We start from the raw sequence: 17,375 nt of genomic DNA on the forward strand, positions 1-17,375 counted from the left end.
CCGGCGCGGCAGCGCCGCTTCCGGCAGCGGCAGCCAGTGAGCCAGGGGGCGCGCGCGGGGCATGCCGGGGACTGTAGTTCTCTGATGTGAGGGCAGGGAGCGCAGGTGAGAACAGGTGAGGGAGGGCAGGGGAAGGCAGCTGGAGGCAGAGGAGGGCAGCTGAGAACAGGCAAGACTGCGTGAGTGCAGGTGAGGGCAGTGAGACCAGGTGAGGGCAGGTGAGGGCAGTGAGGGCAGGTGAGGGCAGGTGAGGGCAGGTGAGGCAGATGCCTCATTCTGCCCGTGGCCTCTTTCTCCCCAGGGCCACACTGGTGTAAATCCTCTCTCTCCATGACTCCTGCAGCTCCTTCAGGCACTGTGAGGCCACGCTGAGGGCGCCCCAAAGGCTCTCCTGCCCAGGTGAGCGCTCCCAGCGGTGCCAGCCCTTCCTCCCAGCAGAGCTGCTGCATCCCCTGCTCGGGCCGGCAGGTGGGCTCACACCTGAGGGGCACGATCCAAACCCTCCCTGCTGCCCGCGCTGGGGGATCAGCCCAGGGGCTGGGGGTTCCTGTTCCCGTGTCCAGCGCTCCCTCTCCACCTGTGCATCCCCAGCCTGCGCTGGTCCCTGATCCAGCCCCGGCTCTTGGCCCTGTCCAACCCCATGGACCTGCTTCTCCCCATGAATACTTCATGTTCATACAGCTCAGGAATATTCGGGTTTTCCCCTGGAACTTTGGGATGACGCTCCTCTTGCTCAGCCTCACACCCCAACTCTGGTTTCATACAACATTAAAGTGTTGAAATATTCCAAATCTGAGTCCAGAAGGAGGCTTGACCTGTGCCAGGGGGATGGAACACAGATCATTGTGGATGCAAACAGCCACAGACTCGTGAGGTTTTGCACTTGACTTGTTCTCTAGAAATTCCTAAATCCTGCTGCCTGCAGCAGAAGACTCAACACGATGCCCGTGAGCCAGGTGCAATTCGAGTTGATAAAACCCAGCGATCTGGAAAGCACCCTCTCATTATTTATTACAATTACTGACCGCAGGGTATCCAACTCCCCCGCTGCCCTAGGCCGGATTAGTGTCGTGTAAAACCCAGGGAATCCAGCGGATCGGGGGATTTGTGCCTCTCCCCGCCACAGAAACCCCATAGGTGGCGATGTTGGATTTTCCAAGCCAGGTCCCCGCTCCTTTCCGTGCCAAACTGGTCCCGTTTGGTGCCAGCAGGGCTGGAGCTCCCCGCGTCCAGCAGAGCAGGGCTGGACTCTCAGCCGCCCAGGACAGGGGACAAATGTTGCACAACTACCTCAGGCTCCGGGCCACACGTTACATTTACTTCTCTGGACAGCTTTTTTTGATCTTCGCAGTGAAGAAACCAAAGCTCAACAAATCAAGCAAAGGGAAAAATAATTGATGTTTTCTGGAGGTCACAGAAAGTTCAGGTTCTTCACCAGAATTAAACATTTGCACACAAGTCTCAGTGGAATCGAATGATTGTGCTTCCCAAAGAACGTTTTGAAAGGAAATTGTGAAATAGGCAATTAAAAGCTTTTTAATCACAGCTATAAATTAAAATTTTACTACATCCGCTTTTTAGGCTGACTTATTAGAGAAACAGTGATGGATTCTTATGAATTTTGAATATCCATTCTCTTTTTCTCTATGTCTTGGCTGGAATGCTGTAAAGATTATGGGAGTTGCTAGACAGGGAGCATGTTCTTCACAGCTCAATGTGTTTTGTTGTAGGAGATTCCCAGTAACAGTCCCAGACTTCCTTTCCCTGTCTCCTTCCACTTGTGTGGCAGTGGAATTTTGGCTACTCTGGGAAAAAGCCAGGTCATAGCTCACAACTGAGTAAAAATGAAATGTAATTTTCTGCTTTAAGTAGGCAGGAGAGTAGAGGGGTGCAGGGGGAGCTGTCCCTGTCAGAGCCCTGTTTTCTCCCCAGGGACACTTGATTTATCCCCTCAGTTTAGTTCCAACCCAAGCAGGCAAACCTGTTGTCCCGGGATCATTAAATCTGATGGTGGAGCTGCAACTTTTCAGTCCCCAAAAAATCAGAGTGGGTGCAAACATTTCAGGCTTCCACCGACATAAACCCAGCATGGCGTGTGCTGTCAGGTGTTTCTTTCTGCCTCCCCAGGTGCAGGTGGTGTTTGTGTGATGCTCCAGCCCTGAGCTCTGTGTCCTGCCCTTTGGAATGTGGGAGCCAGAGAGCAGCTGGGGAGAAGGTGAGTAACTCTCCTGTGGAGTGAGTCAAGCCAGAATCCAGAGCGTTCCCAGGGGGATGAGCTGGTCAGTGTGTGGGATAAGGAACACCGGGTGTGAGCACACCAATAATTCCATCCCATAATTGCTGTGATCATCTCCTGTGCCAAGCAATTTTCTCCTCATTTTTCTGAGGTGAAAGTCAAGCACACAAATCCAGAGCACAGAGCTCAGCTGCTGAATAGAAAGTTATTATTTTGACATTTTCCAGACTGGAACTGTACTTTGTAATACCAATGTCCTCTCCTCTCCACGCCACATTTGTAAAGATAATGGGAAGCTGCACTTCCAAAGAGCAAAGCATGCAGGATGCTCTCCAGCTCCAGCCTCATTCAGCTGGATTGGTTTTAGCATAACTCTTCTCACAAATAAGCAACACATTGAGAGCTGAGTGCACTGAAGCCTAATGGGTTTAATTTCTGTACAGCTGTGCTGTGACAAAGCTCCCCGAGCCATTCCAGCTGTGCCTCTCCACTGAGTGGCTCTGGAGCAGCCCCTCCTTAGGGATGAAGCTACACATGGCAGCTTAACCTGGGGAAATTCAGTGTTTTATGAACACCTTTGGTGCTAAATTGCAGCGATTCATTTAGAGAGGCAAATCTGTTTGCCCACAGAATGGATTCATCAGAAAGTTTGTGAATGAGCATAAAAAAGATACCACCACGTGCCACTGCCACTGCAAGTTCTGCTTGGCAAATTCATTTTGGCTGTAATAAAAAATGGGTTTGTCCCACATGATTGTGCTCTGGCCCAAATAGCTTTTCCTTTAAAGGAAAACATTGCATCAGAAGAAGGACTAACATAAGGAAGAGGGTGATTTGTACAGCCTCCTATGTCTGGCTTTGCCTGGTGGAGGTTGTAAAAGATTCCAGTGGGAAAAATGAAGGTATTCAGAAGAGATCTCATCTGGACAAGTCAGGTGGCCTTGCTAAAGTTCCATATTTTAAAATGGCATATCGGACTTTGTCCTCTGTAATCTTTGTAGTCCTTCCTTCAGATCCATGTGTTTTTCCACAATTTTCAAACTGACAAAGAGATCCTGGTGATGGAACTCCTGTAACTAATTCCTGATGGAAGAATTATGTGTGTTGGTGATGAGAGAAGCAACAGTGTCCCACGAGCCACAATGGCAAATCCATTGGCCATGAGTATTTTATTTTGTAGTGAGAATCCTGAGGAGGAATCGTGGCTGAATTCCAGCCCTACAATAACAGGAGTAAGTGTTTCAATTGTTGAGAAATTACTTTAATCATTGTTTTCCATCTCTAAAGTGCGAGTGTACAGCGATGTATGGAACAATTGGGAATTATGGGCAGAGCCAGGGACAACCTGGAGAGCAATGACCTCGGTGCATTCCTCATTGCTCCATCCATCCATCCATCCATCCATCCATCCATCCATCCATCCACCATCCATCCATCCATCCATCCATCCATCCATCCATCCATCCATCCATCCATCCATCCATCCATCCATCCATCCCTGGCACAGCTGGGCACCCCCACCCCTGCCCACCCCATGCCACCCTGTGTCCCTGCAGGTGTGTGTGTCTGTCCAGCTCTCCCAGGACACCTGCGGGGTCCGTGCGCCCCTCGCAGGGCGTGTGCAGGACCCTCGCTGCCCTCTGCTCCCGCTCCCGCAGCTTCTCCGGGAATCGCGGGGAGCACGGGCGGTCAGTCCCTGCCCTGGGCACTGCTGCGCCATGGAGCCCCCGTCCCTCCTGCTCCCTTCCCGAGCTCCCGGAGGAGCTCCGTGCGCTCCCGCGGGGCTGGCGCGGTGCAGGGCGGTGTCCGGCGGGCACGGGGCGCTCGGAGCCGCCCGTTCAGCGGGGCTCGCCCGCGGGCAGCGCTGCCGCTCAGGGCGTGCCCGGGGGCTCGTGGCCCGAGCCGCGGGGGCCGTGCCCGTTGCGCTCGGGCAGGAGCTGGAAGGTGAAGAGCTGGCAGTGGCCCTGCTGCCCGCCGCCCTCCCGGGCCGGGCTGAGCAGGGAGCTGCAGTTCCTGCACTCGTGCAGCGTGCACAGCTCCAGCTGCGGCTGGCTGATCCTGCTCACGTAGCCGGGGCTGGGCGATGCCGAGGATAAAGTCCTCTGGCTGCCGCTCAGGAAGCTGCCGCTGTCTTCCAGGGAATCCCTCCGGGCGTGTTCCAGGGAGCAGCGGTTCCAGTTTCTGTAGCTGTAGGGCCACCAGCCCAGCTGCTTGCGCCGGTGGCACTGGCATCTCAGGATCTGGATGAAAGCCCTCTTGAACTCCTTGCTGGAGCAGGGGTAGATGATGGGATTCAAGCAACTGTTGAAGTAGCCAAGCCAAAAAATCACCTTGAAGATCGTTTCAGGGGGCTTCAGAGCCGAAAACAGGGATCCTGTCCAGGGAAAACAAGCAGAGAATATCTGAGATAAGGGACTTGTCTGCCTTTAGGAAGGGAACACGTTCATCAGATCACTGTTACAATCTGTGTCTTAAAACTTTTATGCATGTTGCTTTCAGTGTTGGTCTTCTGGTACTAAAATGTTATTTTTAAAGCTAATAAGGAAATGTTTCCCATCAGAAGGCTGAAGGAGCAAATAACTGATGAAGGATTAAAAAATAAGAAGCAGTCATTTTGGTTCTAGGCCCACACCTACTGCAGGAACATCTGATCCCAGGGACAGATCAAATCTCCCTTGTTCAGGCTGTTGCACGAGGAACACAAGGAGTAAGGCTGTGCCTTCCTCAAAGAGCTTTCAAAGGTCATTTTTAAAGAAAAGTGTTCCCAGAACCCCCAAAAAGAGCATTTACAGAGACACCTTAAAACTTCTAATACATCCTCTGGCAGCTCCTGAATGCCCCTCCATTTACCCAGATTACTGTGAGAGTACAAACCTCCCGAAACCTGAAGTTAATTGGGGAACTTCCCACATCTCAGGCATTCACAAAAATGGTGTGACCCAAACCAAGAGGTCATTCTGTGAATACTTCCCCTTCCCTTCACAACCAAACTATTTCCCTAAGGAGGCTGCCCAAATGAAAAACTCACACTGGGGCATCCACTTCCTGTGCTTTCAGTGGTAATTGATCAGCTAAATTTAGCAAATGGGGCTGGAGAAAAGAGTGTATGAGATTTTTATGGCAAGCAGAGCTGGATCTGTTATCCATCTGGGAAAACACCTCTGTGACCAAGGAGTGGGGATCCAACTCTGTGACCAAAGAGAGAATTCTTTTATCAAGAACTGGAGTTAGGTTTGCAGAGTGTTTCAAATGGAAGCTGTCAGCCCAGTCTGGCTGGGAAGGAACCTTTTCCTCTGGTGTGGTTTCGGATTTGCTGGGCTGTGAAAGCAGCTGAGTCAGTGGTGGCTGTCAGGAGGGGCGGGATGTGATTCTGGGCACCGTTCCCATCTCACAGCAACGCAGAGGTCATGCCTGGGGCCTCAAAACTATGCAAGAGCACTTCCTCTGCTCCTGGGTAACAGCTCTGGGGTGCCAGCACAGCCAGCACAGCGTGTGTGGGGCCAGGGCTGGGCTGCACGCCCTGCACGGAGGGTCCTGTGCAGCCAGATCCCAGATTTCATCTGGCAGAGTTTGGGAATGGTGCCAGGGCTGGGCTGCACTCTCTGCATGAAGGGTCCTGTGCAGGCAGAATCCCAGATTTCATCTGGCAGAGTTTGGGAATGGTGCCAGGGCTGGGCTGCACTCTCTGCACGGAGGGTCCTGTGCAGGCAGAATCCCAGATTTCATCCTGGCAGAGTTTGGGAATGGTGCCAGGGCTGGCTCTGCCATGGAGCAGAGGAGCTCAGGGTTAAATGGAGAGTTTAAAGGGATTTCCTCACGACTCTGCACTTTAGGGTTTTACAGGACTCCTGCAGGGTGAGCCCCTGTCCCTCAGGGCCGTGCTGCTGGCAATGATCTGTAGGGTTTGGCCAGAGCTTTTTCTCTGCAGCTGCTGCAGATCCTGCAGGTCCTGCAGGTCCTGCCTCTGTCCTGATGGATGCTGCAGGAATTACAGAGCACAATGTGTCCAACATCAGAGAAACCATAAAATGCATTTGAAAAATTTCCAGCGCACATCAAATCAGTGCAGCTCCCAAAAACTGTGTCTCCTGAATGTCTCAGGTGAAGGATTTGGTGACAATTCCTGGGATTCCATGGAATGAGCCATTACATTCTTATAAAGCTTCAGGAAAAGCTGATCTAAATTTATAACTGCAGTCAGCTGGGGAGGATGCTACTGAATCTTCCCCATGCTCACTGCAAAACCTTTGCAGGGTTTATTTTTAAGTGATAATTGGTAATATTTTCTTTCAGTTTAGAGAAAAAAGAAGTTCTGTGGCGTTACAAAACAGCTACAAAGCACCATAATGTACAAGGAACTTTTTGGAGCTTACACTGATAAATTTCTTAAATTGTTTTCTGGAATTCCTTTAAAACATGAATATTTTTTATCTCTTAAAGGGCAGTAAACTTCATGAAGTGGCTCAGGAGTCTCTATTTTTTTCTCGGGTGTAAATTTGAATCCACAGAGGTGCATTGAAAGGTCTGCCTTTGTCTGATACTGTAACAGCTGAAAATCTCTAAGACATTCCTCTACCAAATTTAAATATTTTTAGTCAGATGTGGATAGAGAAAATGCTATAAATAAATTAAATAAATAAATAAGGAATTTTACAGGCCAGATAAAATGAGTGGAAGTCTAGAGATGAAAACTGGGAACCAATGCAGATAAATGAGCCATGCTTCCTTAATCTATATCACACAAGAATTTACTCCTGAATGTCTCAGTTTTAAAACCTTTCTATTATTGTAGCTAAATGCTGATCTTTAATTTTATTTATTTATTTTAATTAAGGTACAATACCTTTTATTTAGCTGCATTAACCTGTCAGGAGCAAACAAGTGTGGGCTGTTTTGATGCCTTGATAAGATGCTAAAGCAAAGCCTGCTGAACACACTTGAACACCCGACTGATATTTCCTGCTCTAATCTCCAATCACTTCCCCACTGCAGCCTGATAAGGAGATTAAATATTACCCTATGCTGATTTAAATTGCTTTCTAAAATGCCTGGAAAATTTGCATGTGGCTCTCTCCTCGGTGATTTATTCCTGGTGGGGTGGCCAGAGGGATTTCCCTGCTCCAAGTGATTGCTCTCCTGGTGTTCCATGTTTAACAGCCTCACTCCAAGGGATATGGATCTTCTGCTCACTTTTATTTCTTGGCATTAACCCTGTGATTTATTAATCACAGCACCACAATCTCCCTCTTACTGCACCACTGACACCAATGAGATTTTTGCAAAGCACAAGTGGAGTACAGGAAATATTTCAGAAAATTAGATGGATCAGTTTGGAGGGATCAATTTTTTGCCCTCAGTCCCCAGGCTTGCTGGAGCTGTTGAGCTTGGAGATACACTGAGCAAGAGCAAGTATCATAAAAAGGAATGAAATATTTTATTCAGGAAGAACTGATTTCATTTATATTCTGACTGGCTCTTTATAATGAATGCTTTATTACAGAGAAAGTCAGTCAAGTCTCCTCAATGAAATTAGGGAACACTGTGGGAAACAATTTGCCATATTAATTCTCTTCACATATTCTGCAGAATATGGAGGCAGAGCACCACTGAGACATTAAAATTCAGAGTCCACTGGAATCAGGGAAGTCCTTGAAACCCTTTGAAAAGGCTCAATAAGGACTTCAGTGGACCTGGGAAGAATCCTTAAAATATCAGGGTGGGACGGCTTAATTGTTGTACTCTTAATTAAGGAAAACTCTTCACTGAAGGAGGTTTTAATTAAACATTCATTTTTAATACGTTGTGGGTTTGATATCAATTAAGTATAATAAATTACTCATAGAATGATCAGTTCTGCTCTGAATTTGGTACTTAGATTAGATAATAATTAGGGAGGAGTACTGTGAATTCCCTGGAGTTCAGGACAAGTCACTAGGGATGAATTTGGGGCTGTCGGGTGCTGTTTTCTGTGCCTTACAAAGGAATTGCATTTCAAAATCTTCTAAATCCAGTTTTGCTGAGATGAAAACACCTAGGGGGGAGTGTGTTGAGTTCCTTTCCAGTTTCTTGGAACAAATTCAACATCTGGATTTATTGCAATACAGTGGTGCAACAGAGAGAGTCATGTAAGGGCTTTGCTGTGTGCCACTGGATATTCCAGCTAGGAAACTGGAGATCCTGCATGCCTTTGCCATTGTTTGAAGGTTAAAGAGCCACAAAACATGAAACTCTTTCTCTCTATTGATAACAGGTTGAAAATGAGTTTTTCCTTGTTTGCACACCATAAAATAGAAAGAGAGAATTGGTAATTAGTGACTGGATAAAGGTACCCTCAGAAGGCAATCCAAGGGCCAGTCTTCTTTCAGAGATTCCATTTTGGTGCAGATTGGAGCCATTCTGACTGGAGTTAAATCTGAGCTTTTCAAGAGAAAATTCCAAGGTTCTAAAAATTGCTCTGGTGAGGGAAAGCGCTGCAAAACACCAAATGGTAACAGCTGAGCCCAGAGCCAGGGAACACAGGAAACTTCACCAGCATCAACCCCCATCTCCATCTGTCCCCCAGGAGTCAGCTTGTGCAGAAATGAGCCTTGCTGTCAAGGAATCTGCTTTTTGATGGAGCTTTTCTCTGGGAAAAGTGATTGATCAGACCTGTGCTGTGACCAGCACAAGGCTTTCCAGGCTGGGAAGCTCCCTGTTCCTGCTGGGATTCCTGCAGGAACCACAACTCCTGGAAGCTGCTGGTGGCTGAGTTACATCCACTGTGTGCACAGCCAGCACAATCCTCCCTGCAGGAGCAATAATCTGCCCCTGAGCAGAGTTGTTGTGAGTTTAGAATGTGCTGAAAGGATGTGGTTGCCTTTTGTTTAAGCTTCCTGCAGCCCTTCACACCATGGGCTCAGCCAAGCCAGCGTGCCAAGGTTTTAGAGCTAATTGGATTTCTAAAGCTCCTGATTTCTTCCCTTCCAGCATCCAGTGTTTGTTTACATTCCCCTGGACTTATTTAATATAGGAAAAAAACCCAAACAGTAGATATTTACAAACAGTAGATGATGAAGTGGAGAGGATAGTTATAAAACTAAGGGTTGGTCAAGCTGGGAGGCTGCTGGAGAAGAGGATTAGGATAACAGGGAAAACAGCTAGAAAACAGTGAAAAATGATCTTGAGAAACAAAGAGAGCATCCAAAATAAGCAGAATCAAATTCAATAAGGAAAATGAAAGGAAAACTGGATAAATTATAAGCATACAAATCTGATGGGGTTCCAAGTCCAGAAGCCGTTGTTCCCAGAGTAGTGATAGGTACATCATGAATATCCTGGAATTTTTTGGTTTAAAGGGACCTTAAAGCTCATCGAGTTCCACCCCCTGCTGTGGACAGGGACACCTTCCACCATCCCAGCTTGCTGAGAGCTCCAAAGTGTCCTGGTTGTGAGGAATTTATGTCCTAGGACTGACAACCTGTAGCAGATGCTTCATATTTCAGATGAACAAATCACTGCAATGAGAACAGCATGAACTCCATTCACAACGACTCAAATTTGAGAGCTTTTGAAGTGCTCCAAAATTAGAAACTTATCTGGAGTGGCTGAAATAAAACCAGGACTTCAAGGAGTACAGATAGGGATGAGATCTTTTCCTGAACCTCAGAGCTGCTACACCTCCTTGCATTGCAAGCAGTTGCAAGGCACAGCAGCTACATTTAATTTCTGAAGGGTCGGTGCCTTGGATTTAAACACAGAATTACTGCCCTGGGCACCACCTGTCAGCCCAGCCCAGCCCAGCTTTGTGACTTACACCACTGAGAGAACTCACCTGTGTTTAAACTATGCTGCCCTCAGATAAACCAAGATCAGTTTTGGTCAGAATCTTGTTTAGTCCCTAAAGCTGGCAGTGCACAGGGACATGAACACGGCATTATTATTGTTATTATTTAGTCCAAAAGAGTTACAGACTCCAGCAGCTCCTGACTAGACAGCACACGAACCAAGATTAGCCTTGTTTTGCAAGGGATTATCTGATTGAGGGAGTCTAGAAAAGCTAATCTGAGTCTGCTGACATTTCATTTATTGTACTTAAATATCTGCAATTACTGAGCACGCTCTGGTGTTTCCTCTCCTCCTTGCTTCTGCCTGACAGCTGAGCCGATCTGCCTTGGCCATGGCTGGTAGGAAACAGCTCCAGCATGGAGCTGAGCACTGCCACAGAGGTACTGGATGAATTTCCAGTACAGGTTCTGTCTCTGGTCCCTCAGAGATGGATGGTTCTTGCTTTCCCCTTCCTAGGGCCTGCCTGGAAGCCCATCAAAACAGCTCCACACCTTGCAGTGGGTCCTGCAGGATTGTTTTAGTACAGGTGTGAAAAACCTCCTTTGGTCCTGGCAATATTTCAGCTAGAGCACCTGAGACCCTGAGCTCTGGCCTCAGGTGCTTTAGGAACACCTGGATTTGTGTCCCTTTCCTCAGTGCTGCTCCTGTGCCCCCCAGCCTGAGCAGCTCGAGTGTTTGCAAACCCCTCTGGGGTAAGGACCTAATGTCCAACTGCCCTGCTAAAAGCAACATTTCCTCTGAGACTCCCTTCCCTCCTGCCTTTGATTTCAAGAGTTGGGAGATTTCCTCTCATTCCCAGTGGCTCAGTCCTGATTTTTTTCCCTTGGATCTCTCTGACCCAGGAGCTGCTGCTATCCCAGGGGCTGAGGAGCCAGCACTGGGTGATTTCTCTGTGGTTTTCTCTGCATTGCTCTGTGTATTTGTTTCTGTGATACTGACCACTGTAGGATTTCCCTTTGTTCCTTTGACAAAAAAATCCAAAGCCTACAGAGGAATTACCCAGGAATTTGTGCAGTTTCCCCTACTTTGATAACAACTTTGTCCTAAACCCCAGACATCTGTAAGTGACTGGTAATTGATACCCTTTGCAAAGGAAAGGCTTAAACCAGGGCTTAAGGGAGGCTATTTCAGTAGGAAAATAAATCATCCCAAAGTAATCTGGTGCTCCCCAAGTGCCAAAACACTCTGTGCTGCTCAGTGAATGCCCTCAGATGTTTGGTTGTCCAGTTCCTGCTGTCTCCTGTCAACTGAACTTTGCACCAGGACTGACCTGCCAGATTGCCACATCTCATTAATTTAGCTGAGTTCTGTAACTATAAACTCGAGGTCATCAATTCCAGACAGCTGCACTGGTCATGGAGGGGAAGAGGAGGCAAATGAGGTGAAGATAAGCCAGGCCTAGAGCCCTGCAGAGAGCAGAGCCCAGTGGCACCAGACCTAAAGCCTGGAAGGGTTTCCCATGGAAACCAAGGGGCCTAATTTGGTATTCCCAGAGGCTGGCCTGACGTAACATAAATCCACATTCTCTACTTAAACAGCATTTTATTTTAAGAATAATTTCGTGTTGGCTGACCTGCAACATGAAGAACATTTTATTTTTTGTTACTTACAGAGAAATTACCAAAGCCTGATCCATAGTGACAGTCCCACCAGGTTCATCTTCATCCTGGGGCTCTTGGGACCTCTCCCATGTCAGTTAAGTTCCAGAGGTTTTATTTTTCTTTGAGGATTTGTGGGAGCAGGCTCTGAATTGGGCAGTGGATCCTGCTCTGATCTCCACTGGAATGATGCAGCAGGCTGGGGCAGTGCCCTGGTTAAGTGCCAGGTGATTTTTCCCTCTGGGAATGTCTGGGAGAAGACTGAGAAGTCTGCTCTGATATCTCAATTTACAGGAGTGACACTAAACCTCTCCTTATACAATCCTTCATTTTGTATTCATCTTTTAAACAAAGGTATTGACATAAAATTGGTCACTCCATTGTTTAAAGGAGGGAGTTTTAATGGGTGTTATCTTAGTTCTGCAGGGCTCTAGCCTTTAAATAAAAAGAATCTTTTTCACTCATCATTTATCAGCAATGAATATTTAATGTAGTCCTGCTGCCTAAGGAAGAATTTGTATGAAAGGGATGAAAAGAAACATTTATTTAAAAAAAACAAGATATTTACTCCTCAAAGATGAGTCACTGAATTTATGGGCCAAGAAGTTGTCTCAAAGACACAAATGTCTTTAGTTTATTTTTTATATTGAATCACAAACAATTTTGAGTGGCAGGGTGACTGTTTGCACAGGCAGGGAGCTTTTATAAATGTACAGCCAGGATGTTCTGAAGTTCAATTGCTGCCTGGAAAGAATATCCAATACAGGAATAACCCAAATTTCTCACACAATTCTCTCTGATCCCAGTTCTGCATCCCCAGGTGCTGAAGGCAGCACAGCTCAGTGCCCCAGACCTGACTCAAGGTAATTCAGTGCTGAGAATTTAATGCTGCTCAGTGCCTGTGGTGACAAGGCTGGAATGCCAATCTGCACTGGATTCAGAGATTTCCTTGGGATTTTGGCTTGAAAAAGCTCTGGAAGCATTGATATGATTTCTTTTCATTTTCCCAAGCAATCTGCCTGCTTTCAGCACCACAGCTGTTCCCAGGCATAGCTGCCACCTGACGGAATAACCCTGGGCTGGAATATCAAATGGGGAGCTGTGGAATACACTGAAATGCCAGACTGCAAAAAGAATAATTTTGCCTTGGAAACTCATGGAATTGCTGAGAATGCCAAGGAAACTCTGCTACGTCTAAGTAGATTTGTTCAGACCTGGGGCTGTGGTGCTGCAGAAATAACATTTACCAGCTTGGCAAATGTTTTGTGCTTGGATCCACAGAAATCCAGAGCTGCTTTGCCAATACCCTCCTGCAGAGTCATGGAATTACTGAGGGGAACAGGGGGTAGATAAATAGAAACAGAAATAGCAGTGATGCAGATGTGAGGGTGTGATTTGGGTTACTGGGGCAAACAGGAGGTGTGAGGAGGAGAAGCTGAGGAAGAAGCCTGTCCTTGCAGGAAGGGGAGCTCTCTCAGCTGGACAGCCCAGGGACCAGTGGAGAGCTTGGAAAGCATCAGCACCTTTTGGATTCTACAGTTTGCCTCTCCCAGGAATTGATTTCACACCACTGGGTGCTTTCTAAAGGGCTTTTAAAAGCATTTCACTGAATTTTGTGTCTTCAAGACACTAAGCAAAAAATTCCTGCTATGAAGAGTGCAGCTCACAGCTCCTTAGGAATTCTTTCCCCTCTGCTGCAGTTGAGAGCAGCTGCATTGTGCACGTCAGGAAAGGGACTTTTCCCACCTGTGCTAGTGAGCAATGCTTGAATCATGCCTGACATCCTCAATTGGCTCTGCACTGATACATAGAGATAAAAATACAGGGCTTGGACAGGACTGCATCATACATTTAAAAAGAAAAACCAGGGACAAGGGATAAACCAGGCTAACCCTAGTCAGCAAAGCAAAGGGAAAATACTCCCAGTGGAAATGCATTTGGATCCTGGGTGCTGTGGATCCCTCCGTCCCCCTTTTTCAGCTAGAGGGTTTCTGACAGAAACAGGATTCCAGCAGTTTTCTGGCACTGCCAAGAACTCACCCCTGCAGCTCTTTCTGCCCTCAGCTCTGGGTGCCAGTGCCCCCAAACTGGGGGTGTTGGGGTGACAACCTGGGCTGGGGTCCCCAGCTCTGTTTTGTTCCCCAGCTCTGGCTTTGTCTCCAGCACTGCTTTATCCCCCAGCTCTGGTTTGTCCCCCAAATCTGGGTTTGTCCCCAGCACTGATTTGGTCCCCAGCTCTGGCTGGTCCCTAGCACTGAGTTTGTCCCCAGCTCTGGTTTGTCCCCCAAATCTGGGTTTGTCCTCAGCACTGGTTTGATCCCCAGCTCTGGTTGGTCCCCAGCTCTGGGTTTGTCCTCAGCACTGGTTTGATCCCCAGCTCTGGTTGGTCCCCAGCTCTGGTTGGTCCCCAGCACTGATTTGGTCCCCAGCTCTGGTTTGTCCCCCAGCTCTGGTTTGTCCCCAGCTCTGGTTGGTCCCCAGCTCTGGATTTGTCCCCAGTTCTGAGTTTGTCCCCAGCACTGGTTTGTCCCCAGCCCTGGTGCTGTGCTGGAGGCTCCAGCCTGTCACCCACTGCTGCCTTGGCACAGTTTACACAGGAGATAAAATCGTATCCTGGCAAGCAATCAGTTCTCCCTCAGATGGTTTAACAGCCTCTCACTAAAGCTCCCAGAGAGCCCAGGAGATTTGAAACAACTCCTCAAAGGGAAAGCTGACACTTTTATGGGAGCTGGTTGGTGTGTCCCTTTGTTCCTGTCCCTGTTTTTGCTGGGCTGCTCCACACCTGAGCTGGGTGAGGGGTGGCAGTCCTGGCTCCAGCCACCCACACACATGAGCTGCTGTGTTCACAGCTGCTTTTCTTCCTTCAGTAATTCAAAATCAAGGAGGGCATCTGCTTTATCAGGGGATCATGACCTACTGTTACAAATCTCATACTGCTGCATATGGTGGAAATACATTTCTATCCACAGCTGGGTATTTTTGCTTGTTTTATATTACAAACTTCCTTTAAGAGCCAGCACAAGGACTTAACTTCAGTAGTCAAAGAGAACTTTACTCACTGTTTTCCTTCTGTTTGGAATTTTTTACATCCTTAATGTGACCTTTATGCAAGTCTTGAGTCATAAAGATTTTAAAATTCAGTATAATAAGCTAGAGATGACAAAGTTGCCCTGCAGTAGCTGAAGCAGTAAAGATTCTTAATGATAGAAAAAAATTATAGTTTTATAATACTCCACCAGGACCAGGCTGCTGAAGTCAGTTTAGTTTTCTACAACAATCTCTAAAAATATTCGCTTACCACTCAATCAGAAATGTTTTGGTTTGGTAACTAAGTAAACACAAATACAGAACATTAATAAAGGCTTTTTCTCTCCTTTATCCGTCTCTTTCTATAATTAGGCTGCCAGATTGTCTCAGAGAAATTAATTTTGGACAGATATTTCTGAGAGCTCAGTAACTGAATATCTTGAGATACTCCCCTTCAGAGGTAGTGCTAATATTAAAAACAATACAAGAACATTTCACAGCTTTGGGGATGCTGAGTAATATGTTAAAGCTATGTCAATGCTTGAACAATATTTTGAAGTTGAAAGTGAACAAAGTGGCTGCCAAGAACTCCCATGGCAGTGTCCAAAACGTCTGGACAAAGAGCTGCTGATACCAACGAGCTCCTTCCTTGGGATCTGTGGGATCTCCTTTGCTTTTGGGATTTGATCAGTAATGTTTGAACTCACAACTAGAACTTTTCAGCTTCCTGAAGCTCAGGGGAGTTTTGCCCCTCACAATTAACTGAGTTCATTTCCAGTTAGGGCACCTTAAAATGACAAACTCCTACAGTGTTATAACCCAAACCTGGGGCACTGACCTGAACCCCCAACATTGCAGCTCCCTGGTCTCATCTAGGATTTGGGGTAAAGCATTTTGGTAATGTTCTGACACCTACTTCAATACAACAAAGGGGATTTAAGGTATGAACCCTGGAGATATTGTCCCCGGGGTGACATGGGCCCTGAGGACTGCAGGTGAGCAGCTTCGTGCAGCTGCACACTTCCCAAAGTTCCAACTTTGCACATCAGGAGTTCCCTTCCTTTCATTCCCTTCCTTCCACCTGCTCACTGCAGCTCTCCCAACAGTATCTCCTCCTCATCCCTCTGATTCCTTTCCAAGATATTTCTGTGGGACCCAACAAACCCACCCCGACCTCTGCCCTCGCAGCCCCAACTCACCCAGTGGCAGGACAATGAAGAAGGGGAGCCAGCACAGGATAAACATGCCAACCACAATTCCCAACGTCTTGGCCGCCTTCTTTTCTCTGGAGAATTTTAAAAGTTTGAAAGCTAAGGAGTTCCTGGGGTTGTGACCCTTGGATTTGGTGTTGTTCAAGGATTCCTCGTGAACGTGCTTGTAGTGAATCCGTAAGGTCAGCTCCTTGGAGTTGGACATTTCCTTCATCACCCCAGCTTCCAGGTTCCTGGTAGTCCTTTTGGCCACGATGTAGACGCGGCAGTACATGACTAGGATGACGATTAAAGGGATGTAAAAGGAGCCCAGGGAGGAGAAGAGGGCATAGAAGGGCTCCTCGGTGATCCGGCACTCCCTGTCGTCCTGCGGGGCCGGCTCCTTCCAGCCCAGCAGAGGCCCGATGGAGATCACCATGGACAGGACCCAGACACCCAGCAGCGCTAGAATCGCCCTTCTCCTGGTGACCAGCGTGGGGTACTGCAGGGAGTACCGCACCCCGATGTATCTGTCGATGGAAATCGCACACAGGCTCAGAATAGAGGCTGTGCAGCACAGCACATCCACGGCTGCCCAGATGTCACAGAATATCCTCCCCAAAACCCAGTAGCCAAGCACTTCCAGCGTGGCAGAGAACGGCAGGACGGTGAAACTCAGCAGCAGGTCTGCTATGGCCAGGTTAACGATGAAATAGTTCGTAGGGATTCTTAAATGTCTATTGCAAGCCACTGAGAGAATTACCAGGATATTGCCTATGATAGCAAAAAGAATAAAGGCACCGAGGATCAGCCCCACAATGATCGCCCTGCTGGTGGCCAAGGCAGGTGAATCCAGGTCGCTTCCCGTCTCGTTGGAGTTGTTTGTGGAAAAATTGCCATAATTTAGTGCAGAGCCTTTGAAATATCCCGGTATTGATGTATTGGATGTATCACCAAGGTAGGTATTCATCTTAAAATTCATCCTCCATAGCAAGCTGGGGTCGCGTCCCTCGGCGAGTCAGCTCAAAGTCATCTCTGGACCCGCCAAGTGGCTGCAGAGCCGCGGGCAGGGCGAGCAGGAGAATTCATGGTCCCGGGGAGCCGCAGCCCCGGCACGGAGCGCCCGCCCGGCCCGGGCAGCCCGGGGCAGCCGGAGCCGCCCGCACGGGGCTGCCCCGGGCTCCGGCACTGCCCATCGGAGCCGCTGCCCGCGGCAGCAGCCGAGCAGCAGCAGCAGCAGCAGAGCAGCAGCAGCAGAGCAGCGGCAGAGCAGCAGCCGAGCAGCAATCCTGCCCGGAGCCGGGGGAGCTGCGCTGCTGCCGTGCCTGACACGGGGCGGGCTCTGCGCTGGCCCCGGAGCGACCGCGCCGGAGGCGGAGGGACAGAGGGACAGGGACAGAGGGACAGGGACAGGGACACGGAGACAGAGGGACAGAGAGACAGAGAGACAGAGAGACACAGGGACAGAGGGACAGAGGGACAGAGAGATACAGGGACAGA

The 17,375-nt window shown here is 48.3% G+C and overlaps 1 protein-coding gene across 1 annotated transcript; it reads right to left on the bottom strand.

Annotated features, from left to right (window-relative positions):
• Positions 1 to 4,107: 4,107 nt before the first annotated feature.
• Positions 4,108 to 17,040, bottom strand: ADRA1B (adrenoceptor alpha 1B). Its single transcript, XM_021541290.2, has 2 exons — positions 15,885 to 17,040; positions 4,108 to 4,610 (listed from the first exon to the last, which is right to left on the bottom strand). The coding sequence occupies exons 1-2, from the start codon at positions 16,855 to 16,857 to the stop codon at positions 4,108 to 4,110; spliced, it is 1,476 nt and encodes a 491-aa protein (XP_021396965.1). The 5' UTR covers positions 16,858 to 17,040.
• Between the last annotated feature and the right edge of the window lie 335 nt (positions 17,041 to 17,375).

Source organism: Lonchura striata, chromosome 15 (genome assembly GCF_046129695.1).
Source record: "Lonchura striata isolate bLonStr1 chromosome 15, bLonStr1.mat, whole genome shotgun sequence".
Lineage (NCBI taxonomy): Eukaryota > Metazoa > Chordata > Aves > Passeriformes > Estrildidae > Lonchura > Lonchura striata.